We start from the raw sequence: 26559 nt of genomic DNA, 5'->3' as shown, positions 1-26559 counted from the left end.
TTTGAAAACGGTAATACCGGTATAACGGGCCGGTATTTACTGGTTTTTAAAACATTTGTTAAGACCTCTAATCTAAATTGGTCAGACATTTGTATCTGAACGGTTAAACATTATACTAGCTTTTAATGGTTCAGACCTCTTACTCTTACTAGTTCAACAATTACCCATTCAGAAGTTGTCAAACATCCCCTTAATTAACTCCATCCATTACTCAAATCTATTAAATTAATGTTATTTGACCAAAATACATATATACATATATTTTTGGGAGATAAGAGTCTAGTGGTGCACAAAAAACTCCAAACAACCTAAAAAAATATACGGGGCCGAGTATTGGAAGACCCGTATGTTGGGTACCTAAACTCGTACCTGACTTTACCGATAGGGTATTCAGCGGGTATAACCTTTAGCTACAAAACCCGTACTCGGAACCGGTTTTTGTGACCCGGAAAATACTCTAAACCCGGTTATAATGAATACCCCCATACCTTGGTTTTGTGAATACCCATACCCGGGTTTCTAAATACCTCAAAAATAGCCGTAAAATACCCAAAATCTACATATATTTGCAGCCCGGACCGTTAAAAACCCCATCTATACCCGAAATATACTTGGCTTCCGGGATATTCCCATACCCGAATATAGGGTATTACAAGGGGTATAGGGTACCCAGTTCCCATACCCTACCTGGAACTTGTAACACCTTGTATGGTTTTTCAGGCCAATACCCAAACTCGAACACAACCCGATTATTTTTAATACCCGAAAATACCATACTCGGGTCCATACCCGAACCCATGTATAAAAAAACTCAGTTTTGTGCACCTATATAAAAACACATTGATTTCATGCATGTATGAACTTGGGTAGGCACTAAATTCAGCCCATAAGACTTTTTATGGCCCTAATAAGCCACTTGGGCTTTATTATGTTTGGGTTCGTAATCACAGGCCTAGTAAATTCAGAAATCATATTATGATATTTGTTTTGAAACCAGAGGTGGACAAAAAAACAGTTTGTGAATCCAAACCAGTTCCAAAAAAGACTTGAAATTGATTATGAAACCGGTTTTGGTGAAACTAGTCATGGTTTCAAACAGAACTGTCGATTGAGATTGTTTTGAGAACTCCTACGTTAAAACCGGTTTGGAACAAGTTAGAGGTGCACAATTTAAGTTTGGAACCGGTTAGAGATGCATATTTTCGGTTCCATGCAACAAATATAATAGTATTAAAGGTGACTTTGGAACGTTTGATTTGTGCTCTAGTAGACGCACAGCAAGTCTCTTAGCATCTTTACTTTATAGTCAACAATTGATATCTTTAACAAAATAGTTATAAAACTAAAACATATACACAAGATTCACTTGGAAATAGCTAATAGTACATAGTTAGAGATACATGCCCGGCGGACCTGCCTTACTCAGAAGTTTTCGTAAATGTAAATAGTTAGTGTTATAATAGTTAGTGTTGGCATAACATTTATCTATGTAAATAGTAGCAAACAAAGAAAATATGTCTATTGCGTTTTAGGCCGTCATGATTCAAAACCAAGATGATTTAAAGATTTTCTTTAAACGAAAGCTTCGGACTTGTTACAAAGCATATAAGCTAATATTTCATAAACACAAAACGAGATCATCAAAACACATACAAAATGGTCCTTGATTACTATGCGATGAGAATCCTTCATCCTAAGAAAAAAATTAACTTGCGCGCATCATCAAAATAACATCCTTCATTATGAAGCTTCCGGGCGTTCAATGATTAACTTTGCTGAAGGTGATGCCCGCGGAAATGGGAGTAGTATCAAGTCTCTAAGCATCTTCACTTCTTCATCAACAGAAACATTATAATTAAGCTCAATTAGTACCTTCTTTAGCACTAGTGACTTGGCCATGATGAGTTTCACAAATTCCATCTCAAAAGGTAAGTTTCTAAACATTTTTATCTCCAATGTCTCGAGATGATCCAACTTAAAATTTAAGTTGTCTTCTGGATCAAGAAAGTTGGAATTGTCATTAAGCTCAATTCGCACTTTCTTTAGCACAGGTGACTTGGCTATGATGAGTTTAACAAAATCCTTCACAAGTGGTAAGTTACTATATATGTCTATGTCCAATATCTCAAGATGATCCAAGTTTAAATCTGAGTAGTCTTCTGATATGGTCAACACGTCCACCGGATAATTCTCAGCATTTGTTTATTTCAATTCAGCATGTGTTTATTTCCTTTTAATGTTAGGATCGTGGGTAGCAAATAAAGGGTGAATGGGATGCCATTTTCATCCATGTTCTAGTAGTGTTCCAGTAGTAGTTATTAAGGGTGAATGGGATGCCATTTTCATCCATGTTCTAGTAGTGTTCCAGTAGTAGTTATTTCTTTGTAAACCCTATTTAAAGGGCTTTGTTCTGCAATTTATTGAAGCTGAGAAATTAAGTCTAAATTCCCTATCGTTTTCTTTCAAGAATCCCTTCTATTTTCTGGCCATTTGGGAATTGCAAATCTGATACATATCATTTGGTATCAGAGCCGACTTTCCTATGGATACCCGCACCAAATCAAACGCTGAATTCCGTCAAGATATGGAGACCTTCATGACCCGCCAGCAAGCCGCCCTGGACCGTCACGACACCGTTTTTGAAACCATTCTCACCAAACTACAATCCATGGAGGCCCGCCTGCAATCTTTGGAGACCAACCGCACCGGTGGGTCCTCCCACGGTTCCTCTGGTTCATCAAAAAAAGACACGACTTCCCCTTTCGGTATTAATCAGCCCCAAACCAAACTTTTCTTCCCCAAATTCACCGGAACCGGCCCAGTTGGATGGATTTGTTTATGTGAGCAGTACTTTGAGTTCGCGAAGATTCCGGTCGAACAAGTTTCATTGGCTTCGTTTCATTTAGAGGAAATTGCTCTTCAGTGGTGGTATCGTTGGTATACCAAGTTGAAGGGTCCGATCGCGTGGGAGGAACTCACTCAAGCGGTTCTGCAAAGAATTTGGCCGACGGATTTTGACAACCCGTCTGAATCCCTCTCCCTTTTGAATCAGTCGACAACAGTGTAAGGATTTCTAGGGTTTCATCTAGGATGAATTGTTCATACAAAAAAAATATGAATTGATAAAAAAGAATCCGTACAGGACGAGTAATACATATACAAGCGGCCGAGAGTATAACCGCTGCAAACTTTAGGTTATATAAATATATATAATACATGTCACACTATCTAGGTTATAATATGAATATAATTATCTAATACCCTCTCGTAAGCTTGATAGTCTCCATGTTTAGACGAGTCTTTAGTCTTGTGAAGTCCTTGTTTTGCAATGCCTTGGTCATAATGTCTGCTGTTTGATCCTTAGTTGTACAGTATAATACTTCTACTTCTCCCTTCTTGATTTGATCCCGGATAAAATGGTACTTTACACGAATGTGTTTGCTCTTGCCATGATAGACTGGATCTTTTGCTAGGCAGATGGTTGACTTGTTATCACAATAAATTGGTATTGGATATTCTATTTTACCTTGAATTTCATCTAATATGCCTTTGATCCAAATTGCTTGACATCCGGCTAAAGATAAGGCCATATACTCTCCTTCTGTAGATGATAATGCCACAACCTTCTGTTTCTTGGATTGCTAGGAAATAGGACTTGACCCTAGAAGAAATACGTGACCTGATGTGCTTTTGCTGTCATCTATATTTCCTGCGTAATCACTATCACTGAACCCTATCAGCAGATGACACCTTGATTTAAAGTTCCTTTAATGTATCTTAGTATTCGCTTGCCTGCTTCCCAGTGATTTTTCTTTGGATTTTCCATGTACCTGCTGATCTTAGTTACTGCATACGTGATATCTGGCCTGGTGTTGGTAAGATACATGAGGCTACCAACTAGACTTCGATACATTCCTTCATCTGCAAATGTATCCGAATCTTCTTTTGATAATTTTACTCCATATTCCATAGGAGTAGAAACTGAACTACACTGTGTCATTCTATATTTTTTTAATAAACTTCGCATATATTTTCTTTGAGAAAGTGTTATGTTTCCATTTTCATATGAAACTTCCATTCCAAGAAAATAGTGTAGTTTCCCCATATCTGTCATTTCAAATTCTTCCTTCATCATGTTTTGAAATTATTGATCAAATTCATAGAGTTGCTTGCTATGATTAAATCATTGACATATAAACATATTGTTGGTGCACTTGTGTCTGTACTTTGTCTGTATTCGGTCTGTATATAAACGATGTCCAAAGTTGGTCTGTAAGTTGACCAAGTCAACTATCCTCCTAGTTAGACTTGGCAAATAAGTTGTAATATGCTTGTCTGAATCGAAGGATAGCCTCGAAGGATACTGTTGATCCTTCGAGGTGATCGAAAGATATGCTTCGACTGATGGCCCTCGAAGGATGATCCTTCGAGGTCCTTGCTGATCATTCGAACAGGTTGTCATCGATAGATGATCCTTCGGACCATCTATCGGATCCTTCGATCAGATCTGCTATGTATGGGTATATATATACCCATGCAGTGTAGTGTGAAAGACAGATGCACACAGACAGAAAAGAGGTTGAGAGCATTCTGTCCGAAACACACACACACACACTTTGAGAGTTTGCAAACTGATTGTAAACATTGTGCTTGTAACCGGAAACTTTCTACGCATTAATACAAGTGGTGTTAATCGTTGAGTCTTGTGTGTTCTTGTGTTTGTTCTTGCATCATCCCGGTTTGCTCGCTAGCTTGGATTCCGCACTCGCTAGTGAGTTTGTATAACAAGGTTTAGGTTCGTAATCCTCCGCGAAAAGGGACCTACAAGTGGTATCAGAGCTTGGCTCTTTACCTTGTTTAAAACCGGGTTGTTCAAGATCTTTGGTGTGTTTGAACACTCGGTTTAGCACCCGTTTTTGGTGGTTTTCTTGCTTGTTTAAACTGAAAAACGGTTTCTAAACCTTCGGGAGTGTTCAAGGTTGGGTTGGGTAACTTGAAAACTTTTTTTTTTTTTTAAGTGTCTTGGAAAATTCCGGCCATATCTCCGGTCAGTATTCCGGTGAACAAGTTTTGGATAAGATTTCCATTTTTGGCTTATTTTATTTCAAAATCGCAGTTGGTAAGGAAGGTACAGTCTGACCATTCCTTTTTGCCGAAAGTTGGCTCACCAACCACATCAACTTTTCACCAACCTGTCGTACTTTTTGTCAGTGTGTCAGAGCATTCGAAAGATATCCTTCGACATCGAAAGATATCCTTCGACATCTTTCGATCAAAGGCAGCTCGAAAGATAAGCATCTTTCGATTAGTCTTTCGGAGTCTAAGCATTATCTTTCGTTTTTGGAATCTTCTCGAAAGATAAGGATCGTTCGTGTTGGTGAATCTTTCGAGATTAGTGTTCGAAAGATAAGGATCTTTCATTGTGAATCTTTCGAGACCTGTGTTCGAAACATAAGGAGAATCTTTCGAAATCATCTTTCGAAAGATAAGGATCCTTCGTGTGATCAATCTTTCGAATTCAATCCTTCGAAGTCTTTGTTCGAAACTCAACAGGGATCTTTCGAACCTTGTTGATCATTCGAACAAGCATTGATCTTTCGAACAAGTCAGTATCTTTCGATTCTTAGTTGCTTGTATTTTTAACAGTTTGTGTTTGTGAAGGTTCTCAATTATTATTTGATCAAAATGAGCTGTACAAGTCCTTGGGATTGGAGTTTGGACTCACGAACCAATCAAGAGTTAGTCACTGCTGCAGATTGGGCAAAGAGTATGATTCCACAGCCTTCAATCAGTCCAAGTCAATGGGCTTTGGTATCAAATCAAAGTCAAAGTCTTCAGAACCTTCTGATTAGTGAGAGTGAAACTGGCAGCAACAATCGTCCACCTAAGTTGAACCATATGAACGATTTTCCATCATGGAAAAACCGTTTTCACACATATGTTCAAGGGCAAAGCACTGATCTTTGGACGTGTTTCATCAATGCGTTCAATACTAATCTTGAAACTGCTGCGTCAACTTCAGAGGGTTATGCCAATATGCTTGAAAATGACAAGAAGGCTTATGAATTGGAGAAAAAGGCCTTTGCCACACTTACTCAAGCACTCAACAAAGACATCTACCATCAGTTCTCATATTGCAAGACCACGAAAGCATTGTGGGATGCCTTAGTTGCTAGAGGAGAAGGCAATGCAGCTGCTCGAAAATCTCGGCATGATTTGTTGAAGAAAGAGTTTGAATCCTTTCAGTTTTTGGAAAACGAGACTCTGAATGATATGATCACACGTTTCTATCATTTGATTAGTGAGATGTGTGCTTATGGAGTTGTCTCTACTCAACAAGACATGGTGAGTAGATTTGCTGATGCCTTACCTCCAAAGTGGAGTTCTTTCATTGAACTGTTAAAGCATACCGGAACTCTAGATCAAGTCAACATCTATGAGTTCATTCAAAAGCTGGAACATAAAAATGATGAAGAAATTAGGAAAGCAAGGCGTGCTCCAGCTCCTCAGAATACAGAAATGTATCTTCCAGGATTCGATGCTTTGGCAAGATCCGCTGCAGCTCAGCAACAGCAACCTAAGCTGCAGACTGCATTTGTGTCCAATACAAGTTCAAGTTCCTTTCCGTTTCCTCAGTCAACGGCTGCTCCACCACAACCTCAATTCGATCCGAGGTCTTACATTCCTATTCCAACACAGCCACAACCACAACCTCAACAACAACAACAGCAAGCTCACTATACAAGCAATCCTCAACCTCAACCCCAAAGTCATCACACAATCCGAGTCGACAACTCAAATCTTTCACACCTTAGCATTGAAGTTGCTAAGGAACATATGGAGATTATCAACACCATGGTCAGTGCTTACTGTGGTTTGGTAGCAGGTCAGCTTGGAAACATCAACATGACCAATGAAGATTATGATCAGATCGACAAGGAAGAAATGGAGTTGATGGATATTAAATGGGCTTTTGCTAGTGCGGTTAGAAGGGCAAAAGATTTCATGGCACGAACTGGAAGAACTTCGTTGGAAGGAAAGAAAAACACGAAGTATGGGTTTGATATTAATGCCGTCACGTGCTTTAACTGTGGCGAGAAAGGGCACTTTAAACGTGAGTGCACTCGACCAACAAAACACGGCAATCACAACCCTTTCAGAAACCAGACTAATGTGAATGCCCAACAAGAAAACCGTGAACGGAGGATGGTGGCAGTGAATAACAATCAGGGACAGCCTGGAACTACCAATCACAATCGGGCTTTGGCTGTTCAAGCTGATGAAGGATGTGACTGGTCAGTGCAGTTTGGTGAAGGAGATCAGGGAAGTGGAACTGCATTGTATGCTAAGGTCATCGAGCAGGTTCATAAAGAAGAATCTTCTGGGAGTGATGACAGTTCTGGTTATTCTGGAAGTTCGGATGAAGAAGGCTCTGTTTCTGGGGATAATCACTCAGAGCCTGATGAGAAGGAGGAAGAAGGTGAAGATATTCAGGATCTTCTGAATGAGGCTGATGAGCTTAAATGTCAGAAATCAATTCTGATTAGAAAGGCGGATACTGCATCAAAGGAAATGGAAAAGCTATTCTCTGAAGATGGAGCTTTTTCTTTTCAAACTGCCTTTATGGCAAACGGCTCAGCCTCTACTAGTCAGGTAACTTCTGAACCTCCTGCTCCTAGTATTTGTAAATCATGTGCAGAGATGAAGCTTGAATCAGAAAAGCTTCATAGTCATAACCAGAATTTGGTTATTGAACTGTCGAAATGCAAAGAGGCAAACATGGCTTTAACCCGGAATGAAAAAGAATTTAAATCTGTAATAGAAACTTTAAAGAAAAATGTGTCCGAGGTTAACAAAGTAGTTTACCACAAGCAAGTGAGTATAAATGAATATATTAACATTGTGGAAGAAACTAAAAAGCAATTAGCCATTGCCCAATGCGAACATGATGCGATCAAACAGAAATTGGATAGTTATTCTAACTCCCAATTTGTGCTTGATCACATCATCGATGTTCAACAACTAAAGGGAAATCAGAAAGGCATAGGGTATAATAAATGTCCGCCCCCCTTGATGAACAACTATACCAAGATGCCTGATGAGGAAGAAATGCCTCGGTATGAACCCAGTGTGCCTCTTGATGTTGAGGAGTTTACTACTGGCCTTGGGTTCAAACCGGACAATTCTTCAAACACAGCCTCCAAGGAACAAGAAACTTCATCATCCATGAAGCAAAGTCCTCCAATTATCGAGGACTATGAGACATCGGATGATGAATCAGAAGTGGCTGTAAGAGATCAGGATAAATCACTTAGCAAGATGAAAGGAGTAGATATTCCACGAGAGAATCACATCCTTTGTGATCCTGATACTCCTGAGATTCCATCTGTTAAGAAGCAAGTGATTGATCCTGTCAAGGTTGATAAGACAGGTGTGTCTACTGTTAAAAGCAGTAATGTGTTGTACACTTTGGTTGGAGATAATAAAATCTACTCAGATCATGTTTTTCCAATTAAAAATGTAAATAAATCTTTGATTGACAAAGTCTTTGAAGACAATACAAACAAATTTTTGGGAAAAACACTTCCGGGAATTGTTGTAACACAATGTGATCCAATTCCTAAGGCTGAGATTAGAAAACAGTTTGGTAATCAAAAATCTCCAACCACTCAACAACATACTGCTTCTAAGGGTAAACAACAACAACGAGCTCCAAAGCCAAAGGCTAAGGTTGAATCAAAAGGAGCTCGTTACATGAAGAAAGGAAAAGATGTTAAATTTGTAGCATCAAAAGGTACAGATAAAATTGAGACTTTTGAAAACAAATCAAACACTGATTTTGTACAACAAGTCAAGATTTTGAAACGTAACAGTGATAACAATTACACCCAACACACAAACGGGTGTGATGAAAGAGCAAGTACCTCAGGTTCTACAGGTTCAACATCTGGTAGTCGATCAAGTTCTCCTAAGTCTGTTGAAAGGAGAACTTGTTTCAAATGTGGAGAAATTGGGCACATTATCAGAAACTGCCCAAATGCTCCAAAGAAGAAATTTGTTGAAAAAGCTCCACCTGAAACAGTTCACCCTAAACGTCGATCAGTTTCACCTAAACAAGATAAACGAACTGTAAAAGAACAAGAAACTAAACAACGACGTAAAAACATGAAAACTGTTGAAAAAGCTTTAAAATCTGAAGTTAAAACAGTTCAAAAGGAACCAAGAGTGTCACAACCTGTAAAACCAGAATCTTCAAAAACTGGTAGGCAAAGACAAACTTGGTTACCTAAGTCGGGTGACAATTCAGGGGGAGCAGTTGTTCTTGAAAACCATCAAGAGATCGAGCTTACGTTTCGTGATGCCAAGGGACGACCCAAGACCACTAAGGCTTGGGTCCCCATTCTCAACTGATGTGTTTAATTGACATGTGCAGGATGTTCTAGGAGGAACTATTAATAGTCATTGGATTGTTGATAGTGGAGCATCCAGGCACATGACTGGCGACTTACGGCTCCTGTATGACGTGAGAAATATTAGAGGAGGGTATGTTGCCTTTGCGGGTGATAAAGGTGGGTACATCACTGGAGAAGGAAGTATCTCCAATGGTATCGTGTGCTTTGATAAGATCAATTATGTGAAGCAAATTGATCACAATCTTCTGAGTGTGTCGCAAATCTGCGATAAAAAGTTCTCAGTGATTTTTGATGACGCTGGCTGCTATGTGCTGAAACCTGGATTCAAAATTCCACAAGAATGGATTCTCTTATCGGCTCCGAGAGTTAATGATCTTTATATTCTCGATATGAGCCAGGCAATTACAACATCTGCACAAGTCACTTGCTTTGTCTCAAAAGCAACAGAAAAGGAGTCTATATCTTGGCACAGAAGAATGGGACACATTCACTTGAGAAAAATGAACCATTTGGTGAAAAATAATCTTGTGAATGGTGTACCTGTAAGAAGTTTTCATTTGCAAGATATCTGTGTCTCGTGCCAAAAGGGGAAGCAAACAAAGAAGTCTCACCCTTTGAAGAAAATCAACACTGTCAGCATGCCTCTCGAACGTCTTCATATGGACCTTTTTGGACCTATGAAGCACAAGACAACGTTTGGCGATGCTTATTGTTTAGTAGTTACTGATGACTACTCTAGATTTTCTTGGGTATCGTTCATGGCACACAAGAGTGAAACTCCTGGCATCCTCAAGGATCTTCTTACAATGTTGGAGAATCTCTATACGTTGAAAGTAAAAAGGATCCGAAGCGACAATGGAACCGAATTCAAGAATCAAGTTATGGATGAGTTTTGTACTTCTAAAGGCATTCTTCATGAGTACAGTTCTCGTTATACTCCACAACAAAATGGTGTCGCTGAGAGGAAGAATCGGACGATTATAGAAACTGCAAGAACAATGTTAGTAGAGTCGGAACTCCCTATTCAATTCTGGGGAGAGGCTGTATCGGCTGCTTGCTACACGTTGAACAGAGTTCTTACAGTAAAGAGACATGGCAAGACTTGCTTCGAACTCCTTCAGAAAAGGAAACCGGATCTTTCTTACCTTGAACCTTTTGGTGCTCCATGTACTATGATTGAGCCGGATGGAAAGTTTGGTGCAAGAGCTATCGAGGGTTTCTTCCTTGGATATGCTACTCCGAATTTTCGTGTTTGGAATCTAGCTACCAAAAAGATTGAGCTTTGGAGCGAAGTTAGGGTTCAAAGGTACACGAGTCCTGTTAGGGCTCCGGGTGATCCGTGGATGTTCGATTATGATGGGCTATTTGACTCCTTCAATCTGCCAACCTTTGACGAAGAATCAGCAGCGGCTCGAATGTTGTTGGAAAGTGACAACGCTGCTGTCTCGCCTTTGGTTAGACCTATTGTTGTTGACCCTTAAGCTTCTTCGTCTGTCAACAATATGGTTCAAAATGAGGTTTATGAAGATGCTGCTGATTATAATGACTCTTCTGAAGATGATGAATATCATGATGCAGCCGAAGGATCTTCAGCTCCAGCTGCTCCTGTTCAAGGTGCTTCTGTAGATACACCTCATACGCAGAATATAGATACTGCTGAAGGGAATGCATCCACCTCTACCCACATTCCTGGTGTGGAGTTGGTTGTTGATCTTAATCTGAATAATTTGGGTATCAATGCTCGTGTGCCAGATAATCCTGAAATGAGGATTCACGATACCCATCCCCAGCAGAATATCATAGGAGATGTCCATCGCGGCGTGCAGACGCGTAATCAGCTGAGAAACAACCGGAATGCTGGTTTGTATTCAGCTATAAGAGAATCTGGTCAACAAAATGACTGGTCCTTCGCGTGTTACGTGTCACAAGAAGAACCAAAGTCGTGGAAAGAAGCATTGAAAGACAGTGCTTGGGTTGAAGCCATGCAGGAAGAATTACAGCAATTTCACAAGCTTGGTGTTTGGAAGCTTGTTGAAAAGCCTGAGAATTACAAGAAGATTGGCACTCGATGGGTCTTCAAATGCAAGAAAGACGACCGTGGAGTGGTTATTCGAAACAAAGCTCATTTAGTCGTTCAAGGTTTTCGTCAGATTGAAGGGATCGACTACAACGAAGTCTATGCACCTGTTGCACGTCTGGAAGCTATTCGGATCTTTCTGGCTTATGCCTCATTCAAAGGATTCAAGGTTTACCAGATGGACGTCAAAAGTGCATTTCTACATGGTGTGGTTGAAGAAGAGGTATATGTCGAACAGCCTCCAGGTTTTGAAGATCCTGTCCATCCCGATCGAGTTTGGTTGCTCAACAAAGCTCTCTATGGTCTTCATCAAGCGCCACGAGCTTGGTATGCAACCTTATCTACATATCTGCTGGAGAATGGTTTTCGAAGAGGTCTTATCGACTGTACTCTCTTCATCAAAGAACAAGATGGAGATCTTCTTCTGGTACAGGTATATGTTGATGACATTATTTTTGGTTCTACTAATGATGTTTTGTGTAGGAATTTCGAGGGCATCATGCAGGATAAGTTCGAGATGAGTGCTATGGGGGAAATGAATTTCTTTTTGGGCCTACAAGTGCAACAAACGGAGTCTGGGATATTCATCCATCAGACTAAATATGTTGGTGACATCTTGAGCCGGTTCCAGATGTCCGATGCAACGCCCATTGGTACCCCACTGCCAACTAATCACGGAATTACTCCAGACTTGAAGGGTGAACCTGTTAGCCCTTCATACTATCGCACGATGATCGGATCCCTTATGTATCTCACAGCATCAAGGCCAGATATAATGTACCCAACGTGCCTGCTTGCCAGATATCAAGTCAACCCGAAGGCCTCACATCTTGCAGCTGTTAAAAGGATTTTTCGTTATTTGAAGGCTTACCCCGACACCGGTCTGTGGTATCCTAGGGATAATAACTTTGACTTGGTCGCATTCAGTGATTCTGATTTTGGCGGATGTAAAATCGACGGCAAATCCACAACGGCTGGATGTCAGTTTTTAGGAAATCGCCTAGTCACATGGCAGTGCAAGAAGCAGACGTGTGTCGCTACATCAACATGCGAAGCTGAATACATTGCTGCCTCAAGTTGTTGTTCACAAGTTCTTTGGATCCAACAACAATTGCGGGACTACGGTTTTGAATTCCTAACTACTCCTATTTACGTTGATAATTCTGCTGCTTTAGATATCACTAAAAATCCTGTGCAGCATTCAAAGACCAAACACATCGAAATCAAATATCACTTCATACGTGATTGCTTTGAGAAAAGGCTAATCGATGTTGTTAAGGTCCACACCGATGACCAACGTGCCGACTTATTTACCAAAGCTTTTGACAAATCTAGATTTGACTTCTTATTATTGGTAAATGGAATTAAGGTCAAGCAAGAGTAAACCAACATCGGAAAATCATTTTTGTAAATATCTTTGTGTGTTTTTAAATTTCTCTTAGTTTATTGATTTTAGGGGGAGTAAATCCAAAAATCAGAAAATCCAAAAACATCGAAAAATTTCAAAAACACAAAAACAATAGAAAATCAAAAATGAGTTTCCTGGCGAGCAAAAGAGAAAATGATAGTACATCAGTGGTCTATCCAAACCTCTTTAAACCTTAAATGAAAAACGATAAGCAGCTCCATATAAGATGTATCGGTAGGCTCACAATCATTTTAAAGTGTGCAGGGTGATATAAATCTTAATCGACTGAAGATCAGGTGGGAACCATTCATTGGCATATGGTCTTAGTACCGAAATTTCGTTTGATAGATTGCCGAGGTTCTGAGATATTCGGTCTTTATGCTGCTTATCATCTGGGTATCATGGTTGTATCTTTTACCGAAAAATAACGGGGACGCAAGTCTAGATCTTCCATGATACTATACATACGTGTACATATTCATACTGCATTCGACCTCAAGAAGTGATAAACAATCACATGTCCAAACAAATAAGTGATAAAATATCACATTTTATCCGGGTGTCAAGTTCGTCTCTCTGCTGTACGGAAGTACTGACCTGTTCACGGACTTGCACCTGTGCCCTCATGCATACGAAAATCAAGTTCCTCATCAATAAGTGATTATATCACATAGGGCTTGTTTTCAAATCAAAATAAGTGAGTATCTCACATTTTATACGGTCAAACAGATGATAATCGGTATACTCACCGGTAAGATGAACTCTCGTGCATACCTTGATACGGGAATGTGTCGTGATGTGGATGAACACCGGTCGGTAAGTATAAATCATACCTTAACGTATCCCCTCGCCATGATTACATCTGATAAGTTGAGCTTAAGTGGACAACAATACCGATAATTGTTATAGGATGCTTATCTTAATGTTAACTAACTGAACAACAAGAGTGTTTTGGCATGACCGTACACTGATATGATTCTCTTACCCTCGAAACTCGCAAAAAGAATGTCTGTATATATTTATTTACTGCTTAACTTTTATTGTTTTTCTTTTAAACAGTTTCGTCGTTTGGTGCATATCAGCACGACATTAGCGGTGATGTCGTTTGATAACACTCAAAGGATTTTAAATTGTTGTCTTTTAATTTCAAAAATACCAAAAAGATTTTAGGCTTGTTTTAATATAAACTTTATAAAAGCCAAAAAGATTTTCTTTCTACTTTATTTTCGATCGTACGATGTTGGAGCTCGAGTCTTCGTTACCTGAAACCTGACTGAAAACCGAATTGACTAAATCTTCATAAACGGTCGAAATTTGCAAGTTTTGAAAGTTAAAGGCTAAAATTGACAAATTTATTAAACTTTCAAACTGTCGGACGGTGTTTGATTATGACATGGTCATTAGTGTGTCTTTTGGTTATACTAACTATTCCAAGCAGTTGTTCTCATTACGCGTTTAGATTTCTTGCATGTGCAGATTCTAAAGGCTAGGAGAACATGGTCGATGATAAGCTTTGGAATGAAGACACGACGAGAAGGCGCTCAAAAGATGAAGATGATCGAGTTGCCGCTGGCCATCATCAACACCACAAGGATCTCACTTCATAAAGATAAAGTCTTTTCACGAGCATAACTCAAGGGGGAGCTTATGTTAAGGGGGAGTTTGTCAACACACTTCTTACATAATACGGGTAGTTTGTTGATACACTTTCTGCTTTCAAGACGTGAAGACTTTGAAGATCCTCCGACATTGAAGACTTGAAAGGACATCAGAGTTTTGGTAACTCGAAGACCAAAGACCGTCGAAGTTCGAGACGGGTCTACAACTATAGAAGATAAAGACAAAGCTACAGCCAAGGGGGAGTTTGTTGGTGCACTTGTGTCTGTACTTTGTCTGTATTCGGTCTGTATATAAACGATGTCCAAAGTTGGTCTGTAAGTTGACCAAGTCAACTATCCTCCTAGTTAGACTTGGCAAATAAGTTGTAATATGCTTGTCTGAATCGAAGGATAGCCTCGAAGGATACTGTTGATCCTTCGAGGTGATCGAAAGATATGCTTCGACTGATGGCCCTCGAAGGATGATCCTTCGAGGTCCTTGCTGATCATTCGAACAGGTTGTCATCGATAGATGATCCTTCGGACCATCTATCGGATCCTTCGATCAGATCTGCTATGTATGGGTATATATATACCCATGCAGTGTAGTGTGAAAGACAGATGCACACAGACAGAAAAGAGGTTGAGAGCATTCTGTCCGAAACACACACACACACACTTTGAGAGTTTGCAAACTGATTGTAAACATTGTGCTTGTAACCGGAAACTTTCTACGCATTAATACAAGTGGTGTTAATCGTTGAGTCTTGTGTGTTCTTGTGTTTGTTCTTGCATCATCCCGGTTTGCTCGCTAGCTTGGATTCCGCACTCGCTAGTGAGTTTGTATAACAAGGTTTAGCTTCGTAATCCTCCGCGAAAAGGGACCTACACATATCACCAACTTTCCTTCGTTGGTATCTTTGATAAATAACGTGTGTTCATACGTGCACTTCTTAAACCCATTTGATTTGAAATAGTTGTCTATTCGACTATACCAGGCTCTAGGGGCTTGTTTTAATCCATATAGAGCACATCTAAGAAGACATACCTTTTCTTCATGTCCTTTCTTGACATATCCTTCAGGTTGCTTCACATATACTTGTTCATTTAAGTTTCCATTTAGAAAGGCCGTCTTTACATCCATCTGATGTAGATACCAGTCGTTTCTTGCTGCTAGTGCTAGAACTATCCTAACTGTTTCAAATCGAATTACAGTGGCGAAAACTTCTTGATAATCTATCCCATACTTTTGCTTATATCCTTTTACTACTAATCTTGCTTTATACTTGTCTACATTTCCATGCTCATCAAACTTAGTCTTGTAAATCCATTTTACTCCAACCGGTTTCTGATTTATTGGAGGATTTACTAATTCCCATGTTTGATTTTTGTGTATAGACTCTATTTCTTTGTCCGTAGCCTCTCGCCATTTCATATCTTTGCATGCTTCTTCATATGACAAAGGATCTGTGTTGACATAGAAAACAAAGTTGACTGATTGGCTGTTACCATATTTTTGAGATATCTCTTCATTTGTGAGTTCCCGTGTGTTCCTGTATATGCTTCCAATACTTCGTGTTTTGATAATCTCATTTTCAGAATCAGTAGATGAACTATCACTACTTTCAGTAGGATCTGATCTGTGGGGTTAGAATCTGTGTTTTCGGAAGTTCCAGTTACTTCAACCCCACCCGAACTGTTTCTATCATTGACTTTGGAGCTTTCGGGAGTATCTCGAATTTCATTAGAGGCATCATGTGTTGGTTCTTGATTCCACCGAGATCTGATGACTGAACTGCTTTCATTATCCATCATAAATGGTATCGTTGTGGTGTTGAATTCGGGTGTCCATGTCTTACATATGACATCTCTACTGATTATGATTCTATTTGTGGGAGGACTATATAACTTGTACCCTTTTGTGGTTGTACTGTACCCTACAAACACGGCTTTCTCCGTTTTTACATCAAGCTTACTACGAAGCTGTTTTGGAACATGTACATATGCCAAACATCCGAATACTCTGAAATGCTCCACACTTGGTTTTCGTCCATTCCAAGCTTCATATGGCGTCATACTAGGTCTTGTTTTTGTAACTGTTCGGTTCAATATGTACGTAGTGCAGGCCACTGCTTCGGCCCAGTACTTATATTGTAAATTCTTCATATTCATCATACTTCGACTAAGTTCCATCAAAGTTCTGTTTTTCCGTTCTGCCACCCCATTTTGTTGAGGAGTGTAACTATTTATTAATTGGTGGTGTATTCCCTTTGTCATTAAATAGTCTTGAAATGCTTTGCTACAGTATTCACCTCCACGATCAGATCTTAGTGTCTTTATTTGATGATCCGATTGTTTTTCTACAAGCGCTCTAAACTGTATAAAATAACTCAGAGCTTCTGATTTGAGCTTGAGAAAATATAACCATGTTTTCCGCGTGAAATCGTCAATAAATGTGATAAAATATCTACATCCACCAATAGACTCTGTCTTCATGGGGCCACAAATATCCAATGAATTATTTGTAAAGGTTCACTAGTTTGCCACATCGATTTCTTTGGAAATGGCTTTCTAGCATGCTTACCCGATATGCATCCTTCACAAATATCCGAATTTTTTTGTGATTCTAGGCATTCCTCGAACTAATTCTTTATTTCCCATTTCAAGCAAAGTATCATAGTTCACATGCCCAAATCGTTCATGCCAAAGAGTAGAGATATCAGTTGTTTTCATGGACAGTGCAAGTGATATGTCATTCCCAGGGTTCAAAGGAAACATCTTATTATTTGACATTTTGATGTTCCCTACAATCCTGTCGTTTGTATCTTTAATAATACATCGTTCCTTAACAAATTCTACTTTGTAACCCTTTTGTAGCAGTTGACCTACACTTAATAAGTTGTGTTTTAAACCTTTTACATAAAACACGTTTTGAACCTTCTTTTTTTGACCTTTTATTGAGATCATTACTTCCCCGATCCCTTGAACTTCTAATCTTTTATCATCGCCCGTTCTTACTTCCTTTTGAGGTGAATCGTCTAACTTGACAAACAAACCTTTATTGCCTGTCATATGATTGCTACACCCACTATCCAGATACCAGCAATCATCCTTAATCATTTCTTCCATGTTAAAAATCATAAACATGGTATCTTCTTGGTGCTCTTCTAATTCATCTTCCTTATGAATTAAAACATTGTCAGACTTATCATCTACGTCTTTCTTCGGACAAAACTTTGCCATGTGTCCGAGTTTCTGACAATTAAAACATCTAATTGAGCCCCAAGTTCTGCCTTAATTCTTACCCCGTCCCCTTGCTTGTCCGGTTTTATCCGTACTCGAATTCTGCATTTGAAATGCATGTTCCATAGGAACATCGTCATATAATTTCATCTGCAGTTCATGAGATTGAAGTATACCCATGAGTTCTTCAGTGGACAGAATTTCCAAATCTTTCGTTTCTTCTACAGTTATGACTACGGACTCGAAATTTCGAGTCAGACGTCTTAGAATTTTTTCTACTACTCGTTGTTCACTAATTTTTTCTTCATTCATCCTTAATTGATTCACAATTTGGGTTGTTCTGTTGTAATAATCTTCAACAGTTTCGCCCTCTTTCATCTTTAAAGAATCAAAACTACATCTAAGAGTTTGTAACTTTACCGTTTTTACACGATTCTCTCCTCTGTAGGATTTATGTAGTGTGACCCATGCTTCCTTAGATGTTTTCACCATTGCTATGCGTACGAAGACTGTTTCATTTGGAAAATAATATGCAGCGTTCTTCTATCCTTTTTCGTAGAATCTCGGTATGCAGCAGTGGCTTCTTCCAATGGATTCGTTCCTAGTTCTTGATATCCGTCTTCTACTATATTCCATAATTCCTGAGATTCCAATAAAACCCTCATCTGAATATTCCAGTGATAGTAATTTTGCCCTGTTAATTTTGGGATTTGAGTTTGATATCCGGTCGCTGGAATCATTTTGAAATCAGAGAGTAATTTGAAGGAAAGAAACGAGATCTGGAGTTTGGTTCTTGATAGAAATTGATCGACGCGTGTGGCTCTGATACCACTTTGTAAGGATTTCTAGGGTTTCGTCTAGGATGAATTGTTCATACAGAAAACATATGAATCGATAAAAAACAATCCGTACAGGACGAGTAATACATATACAAGCGGCCGAGAGTATAACCGCTGCAAACTTTAGGTTATATAAATATATATAATACATGTCACACTATCTAGGTTATAATATGAATATAATTATCTAATAAACAGTGGCGGCTTATACTGAGTCGTTTGAGCAGATTTCCAACCGAATCAATGGCCTACCGGAATTTTATTTAATTGGTTGCTATGTTGCAGGTTTGAAGGATGAAATCAGATTCGAGTTTAAACTTAAGGAACCCCGGAATTTGCAGGAAACAATCAGGCTACTCTTGAATGAAGAGAAGCACCATAGACAAATGGGCAGTCCATCTTTGACCCAGCTACCTTCCACTAATGCTACTGGCCTCTTAGGTCCAAATCCCGCTCCTCCGTTAGCCCTTCCAGCCCCTAATCCGATCAGGCGACTCTCAAGTGCTGAGTTACGAGACCGGCGTACTAAAGGGCTATGTTTTTATTGTGGTGAAAGGTACCGACGGAGACACAAATGTGATAAACCACAACTGTTTTAGTCGATCCTACGGACGAACCCAATCTTCACCTTGAGGACAAGGTGAACTCAAGCGGGGTGGAATGATATGGTCAACACGTCCACCGGATAATTCTCAGCATTTGTTTATTTCAATTCAGCATGTGTTGATTTCCTTTTAATGTTAGGATCGTGGGTAGCAAATAAAGGGTGAATGGGATGCCATTTTCATCCATGTTCTAGTAGTGTTCCAGTAGTAGTTATTTCTTTGTAAACCCTTTTTAAAGGGCTTTTTTCTGCAATTTATTGAAGCTGAGAAATTAAGTCTAAATTCCCTCTCGTTTTCTTTCAAGAATCCCTTCTATTTTCTGGCCATTTGGGAATTGCAAATCTGATACATATCATCTTCCGGATCAAGAAAGTTGCTGGAAGTTTGTGGAACCAAGGACTTCTCATTATCACCCATCTAATTAGAAAACATCTAAAATTTGTCAATAAAAGTATAAAGAGCCACTTAACATACTAACACTATATATTTACCAGTAAAGTAAGTTTACCCAACAACGGGGAGCTCCTGATCATACAGAGGACAAAAGAAATCTCATTTTGTTCTGTCATGCACACATCCAAACACAGATATTTGAGATGGACTAGTGAAGTGGGAAGCTTATGTGGCATGCCACCTGGACACAGGTACTTTAACCGATAACCATTGTCAAAATTAGCAAACTCAAACTCCTTACATCAAATGTAATATTAAACCAAATGCTACCTTCATATAACTATCTGCGATTTCCAAATCCTGAATCAAAGGCACACATTGTAATAGATCAACAAATGTAAACTTGTTTCCACCTGCACCACAAGTGGCCTAGTGGTGGAGTGACTTGGGTTCTCCAATGGAGACCCAAGTTCAATTCCCATTAGTGGCACTTTGGTGGCCACCGACACCCGCTTTAAGCCGGACCGAGGACACTCGAGGTCTCGGGTTTGAAACATGTTTCTTACCCCTCTTTGATGGCTATGGGTATTTGCCGCCAGGGATCCTTGTCGGGTGGTGAACTGGGAAGGGAGATCCCTTCCGCGGTCAGGGGTACCGTGCAATTACCCCTGCTACAAAGTCAGTGCCTTCTTTATATCTATCCTGCATGAAGATACCTTTATAATAACATCATTAATTGATGGAGTTACATAAATGGCTATATGGACCTTACCAAACTAATATGCTTAAGCAGCGGACATTTGGAGAGGAAGCGTTCAAGCATTTGAGCAGAAACGTCAACATCCATAAACTTCATTTTCCTCAACCAACTAAATTTATCGAATATTAATGGTGGTTCAAAGATACAATTTTCAAGATGTATAACTTCTAATTCCTGTAATGAAAAGAAAGAAATCGGTAGCTTGTAGCAGTTTTTTTAATAACAAAGCACAGTTTTTTCACTTTATTTCCCCTTGCAAGATAACTTATAATCTGGTCAAACTCAGAATCCATTTGGAGTCCAAAGCAACAAAATTTGAACTTTAGTATTGTTGGACCATTGTGGAATAACAAAACATGGAAGATGGCACTGGCAAGTTTATACTTCCTCAATTGTCCGCATAGATGATTAGATGACATTGTGACCATATTGTCTGTAAAGACAAGTTTAGGCATGCTCCGCCAGCTATACCGCCATTTCTTTGACAAAATGCTCGTTCTCAAGGCATCTTGGATTGGCATAAGAGTTAGAATCTTTTCAATTATGTTATTAGGAAGGGTGCTGATTATATCCGAGCTCATCTTTTTACTGGCTTCCTCAAGTAGTGTAGGTCCCTCTCGAGGATGACGAACCTAAACCTTGTTATACTAACACACTAGCAAGTGCGGAATCCAAGCTAGTATGCAAACCGGGATGAAACAAGCACAAACACAATACACACAAGATTCACCGATTAACACCACTTGTATTAATGCGAATGAAAGGTTCCGGTTACAAGCTCAATGTTTACAAATCAGTTTTGCAAACTCTCTAAGTGTGTGTGTGTTCCTGGACAGAATGCTCTCAAGTGAGTGTGTGTCTATCTATGTGCATCTATATGTCCTTGAACATACACTGCATGGGTATATATATACCCAGCACAGCAAGTCTGGTCGAAGGATCAGGATTACTGATCGAAAGGTCATCTTTCGATCAGATGGCTATCGAAGGATTCACAGGGACCTCGAAGGATGATCTATCGAGGTCCATCAGTCATCCATCGAAAGTTCATCTTTCGAGTTCATCGAACGATCTACAATATCCTTCGATGAGCTATCCTTCGACACAAACATTACAACAAACATATTCTAACTGTTGGCCAAGTCAAACCGGAGGATGGTTGACTTGGTCAACTTACAAGACTAACAAGAACATCGTTTTACATCGTGATCGAATACAGACAAAGTACAGACACAAGTGCACCAACAAACTCCCCCTTGGCTGTAGCTTTGTCTCGATCTTCGATGGTCTTTGGTCTTCGAGTCTTCAAAACTCTGATGTCCTTTCAAGTCTTCAATGTCGGAGGATCTTCAAAGTCCTCACGTCTTGAAAGCAGAGAGTGTATCAACAAACTACCCGTATCATGTAGGAAGTATGTTGACAAACTCCCCCTTGGCATAAACTCCCCCTTGAGTTATGCTGGTGAAAGACTTGATCTTTATGAGTTGAGATCCTTGTGGTGTTGATGATGGCCAGCGGCAACTCGATCATCTTCATTTTTTGAGCGCCTTCTCGTCGTGTCTTCATTCCGAAGCTTGTCATCGACCATGTTCTCCTTGCCTTTAGAATCTGCACATGCAAGAAATCTAAACGCGTAATGAGAACAACTGCTTGGAATATAGTTAGCATAAACAAATGTCACACGTATGACCATGTCACAATCAAACACCGTCCGACAGTCTGAAAGTTTATTAAAATTTATCAATTTCAGTTTCCAACTTTCAAAAACTTGCAAATTTCGACCGTTTATGAAGATTTAGTCAATTCGGTTTTCGTTCAGGTTTCAGGCAACGAAGACTCAAGTTCCAACATCGTACGATCGAAAATAAAATAGAAATAAAATCTTTTTGGTATTTTTGAATTTTCCAAATGTAAATACTGAAAGCAGTAAATAAATATGTACAGACATTCTTTTTGTGAGTTTCGAGGGTAAGAGAATCATATCAGTGTACGGTCATGCCAAAACGCTCTTGTTGTTCAGTTAGTTAACATTTAGATAAGCATCCTATAACAATTATCGGTATTGTTGTCCACTTAAACTCAACTTATCAGATGTAATCATGGCGAGGGGATACGTTAAGGTATGATTTATACTTACCGACCGGTGTTCATCCACATCACGACACATTCCCGTATCAAGGTATGCACGAGGGTTCATCTTACCCGTGAGTATACCAATTATCATCTGTTTGACCGTATATGATGTGAGATTCTCACTTATTTTGATTTGAAAACAAGCCCTATATGATACAATCACTTATTAATGAGGAACTTGATTTTCATATGCATGAGGGCACAGAAGCAAGTCCGTGAACAGGTCAGTACTTTCGTACAGCAGAGAGACGAACTTGACTCCCGGATAGATGTGATATATTATCACTTATTTGTTTGGACATGTGATTGTTGATCACTTATTGAGGTCGAATGCAATATGTACACGTATGTATGGTATCATGGAAGATCTAGACTTGCGTCCCCGTTATTTTTCGGTAAAAGATACAACCATGATACCCAGATGATAAGCAGCAAAAAGACCGAATATCTCAGAACCTCGGCAATCTATCAAACGAAATTTCGGTACTAAGACCATATGCCAATGAATGGTTCCCGCCTGGTCTTCAGTCGGTTTAAGATTTATATCACCCTGCACACTTTAAAATGATTGTGAGCCTACCAATACATCTTATATAGAGCTGCTTATCGTTTTTCATTTAAGGTTTAAAGAGGTTTGGATAGACCACTGATGTACTATCACTTTCTCTTTTGTTCGCCAGGAAACTCATTTTTGTTTTTCTATTGTTTTTGTGTTTTTGGAATTTTTCGATGTTTTTGGATTTTTAGATTTTGGATTTACTCCCCCTAAAATCAACAAACTAAAACAAATTTTAAAACACAAAGATATTTGCAAAAATGATTTTCCGATGTTGGTTTTACTCTGGCTTGACCTTAATGCCGTTTACCAATAATAAAAAGTCAAATCTTGATTTGTCAAATGCTTTGGTAAAAAGGTCGGCACGTTGGTCATCGGTGTGGACCTTAACAACATCGATTAGCCTTTTCTCAAAGCAATCACGTATGAAGTGATATTTGATTTCAATGTGTTTGGTCTTTGAATGCTGCACAGGATTTCTAGTGATCTGTAATGCAGCAGAATTATCAACGTAAATAGGAGTAGTTAGGAATTCAAAACCGTAGTCCCGCAATTGTTGTTGAATCCAAAGGACTTGGGAGCAACAACTTGAGGCATCAATGTATTCAGCTTCGCATGTTGATGTAGCGACGCACGTCTGCTTCTTGCACTGCCATGTGACTAGGCGATTTCCTAAAAACTGACATCCAGCCGTTGTGGATTTACCGTCGATTTTGCATCCGCCAAAATCAGAATCACTGAATGCAACCAGTTCAAAGTTATTATCCCTAGGGTACCATAGACCGGTGTCAGGGCAACCCTTCAAATAACGAAAAATCCTTTTAACAACTGCAAGATGTGAGGCCTTCGGGTTCACTTGGTATCTGGCAAGCAGGCACGTTGGGTACATTATGTCTGGCCTTGATGCTGTGAGGTACATAAGAGATCCGATCATTGCGCGGTAGTGTGAAGGACTAACAGCTTCACCCTTCAAGTCAGGAGTAATTCCGTGATTTGTTGGCAATGGGGTACCAATGGGCGTTGCATCAGACATCTGGAACCGGCTCAAGATGTCACCAACATATTTAGTCTGATGGATGAATATCCCAGACTCCGTTTGTTGCACTTGTAGGCCCAAGAAGAAGTTCATTTCCCCCATAGCACTCATCTCGAATTTATCCTGCATAATGCGCTCGAAATTCATACACAAGACATCATTAGTAGAACCAAAAATAATATCATCAACATATACCTGTACAAGAAGAAGATCTCCATCTTGTTCTTTGATGAAAAGAGTACAGTCGATAAGACCCCTTCGAAAACCGTTCTCCAGCAGATAGTTAGATAAGGTTGCGTACCAAGCTCTCGGTGCTTGATGAAGACCATATAGAGCTTTGTTGAGCAACCAAACCCGATCGGGATGGATAGGATCTTCAAAACCCGGAGGCTGTTCGACGTACACCTCTTCTTCAACCACACCATGTAAGAATGCACTTTTCACGTCCATCTGATAAACCTTGAATCCTTTGAAAGACGCATAGGCTAGAAAGATTCGAATTGCTTCGAGACGTGCAACTGGTGCATACACTTCGTTGTAGTCGATCCCTTCAATCTGACGAAAACCTTGAACGACTAAACGCGCTTTGTTCCGGATAACAACTCCGCGGTCATCCTTTTTGCATTTGAAAACCCAACGGGTACCAATCTTCTTGTATCCAGCAGGTTTCTCTACAAGTTTCCAGACACCCAGCTTCTGGAACTGTTGCAATTCTTCCTGCATTGCTTCCACCCAAGAGTTATCTTTCATGGCTTCTTTCCAAGTTCTTGGCTCTTCCTGTGAGACATAACACGCGAAAGACCAATCATTTTGTTGCCTAGATTCTCGAATTGCTGCATACAGGCCTGCATTGTTGTTGTTCCGCAACATGTTTCTTGTTTGAATGCCACTTTGCACATTTCCAATGATGTTTTCTTGAGGATGGGTATTATGAATCCTCGTTTCAGGATTATCTCTAACTGGAATATTTATACCCAGGTTGTTGAGATTAAGATCAACAACCAAATCAAGGCCCGGAATTGACGAAGAAGATGATGCAGTAGCTTCAGCTGTTCTATGGGCATCCACTGGAGGAGTACCCTCTGAAGTACCATGAACTGCTGTAGTAGGGACTTCTTGATCTGTATCTAGAAATTCATCATCCTCTGAAGATTCGTTCAATTCGGTTGCATCATGAAAATCCTCATTGTTGAGAGTATTGTTGTTCACCGAAGAAGATGGTTCTTGATTGACAAGAATTGGACGAACCACCGGTGAAACTGTTGCATTGTCACTCTCGAAAAACATCCTTGCCGCAACATTTTCTTCAACGGCTTCAACATTGATCGAATTAAAAAAGTCATCGTACTCAAACATCCAAGGCTGACCAGGACATTTGACTGGCAATGTATGCCTTTGTACTCTGACCTCAGACCATTCTTCGACCCTTTTTGTCTCTAGATTCCAGACTCGTAAGTTAGGGGTGGCATACCCAAGAAAGTATCCCTCAATTGCTTTTGCCCCAAACTTTCCATTAGGATCGATCATTGTGCATGGAGCTCCAAACGGTTCAAGATAAGACAAATCTGGTTTCCGTTTGTTAATAAGCTCAAAGCAGGTCTTGTTGTGCCTTTTGACTATAAGGACTCGGTTCAATGTATAACATGCAGAGGCCACAGCTTCAGTCCAGAATGGAATGGGCAACTGCGACTCTACCAACATTGTCCTAGCAGTCTCGATCAATGTGCGGTTCTTACGTTCAGCGACGCCATTTTGCTGAGGAGTATAAGCTGCACTAAACTCATGAAGAATACCTTTTGAAGTGCAAAACTCCGCCATGGCATGATTTTTGAATTCAGTACCATTGTCGCTACGAATCCGCCTCACCTTCAATTTATACAAATTCTCAATCTGAACGATCAAGTTTTTGATAATTCCAAAGGTTTCACTCTTGTGTGCCATGAACGCCACCCAAGAAAATCTTGAATAATCATCAGTAATCACGAGACAGTATTGATCACCCCGAATACTTTTGTGCTTGACAGGACCGAACAAATCCATGTGCAAACGTTCAAGGGGAACTGCCACCGTGTTGATCTTCTTTGTAGGGTGCTTCTTCTTTGTTTGTTTACCCTTTTGGCACGAAACACAGACGTCTTGAAGATGGAAATTTTTGAGAGGAACACCATTCACTAATTCATTTGAAACCAAATGATTCATTTTGCGTAAGTGAATGTGACCCATACGCCTGTGCCAAGAGATAGTGTCTTTTTCTGTGGCTTTAGAAACGAAACATGTTGCTTGTGCAGACGTAGTAATAGCCTGGCTCATATCAAGGACGTACAAATCATTTATCCTTGGAGCAGACAAGAGAATCCATTCTTTTGGAATTTTGAAGCCGGGTTTCAGCACATAACATCCATTAGCATCAAAGTGTACTGAGAATTGCTTATCACAAATTTGAGAAACACTGAGAAGATTGTGATCAAGTTGTTGCACAAAGTTGATCTTGTCAAAGC

At 39.7% G+C, this 26559-nt stretch overlaps 1 protein-coding gene across 1 annotated transcript in view; it reads left to right on the top strand.

Moving 5' to 3' along the window:
- The window catches only part of LOC118488024, a 31183-nt gene extending 11697 nt beyond the window's left edge, over nucleotides 1-19486 (top strand). Inside the window, exon 2 of the mRNA XM_035985016.1 lies at nucleotides 18864-19486. Within this exon, the coding sequence (XP_035840909.1) occupies nucleotides 18864-19177 (314 nt within the window). The 3' untranslated portion in view covers nucleotides 19178-19486. The remainder of the gene's footprint in view (nucleotides 1-18863) is intronic.
- Nucleotides 19487-26559: the final 7073 nt, after the last annotated feature.

This window comes from Helianthus annuus, chromosome 16, assembly GCF_002127325.2.
Source record: "Helianthus annuus cultivar XRQ/B chromosome 16, HanXRQr2.0-SUNRISE, whole genome shotgun sequence".
Taxonomy (NCBI): domain Eukaryota; kingdom Viridiplantae; phylum Streptophyta; class Magnoliopsida; order Asterales; family Asteraceae; genus Helianthus; species Helianthus annuus.
This window is presented reverse-complemented; position numbering and strand designations above follow the sequence as displayed.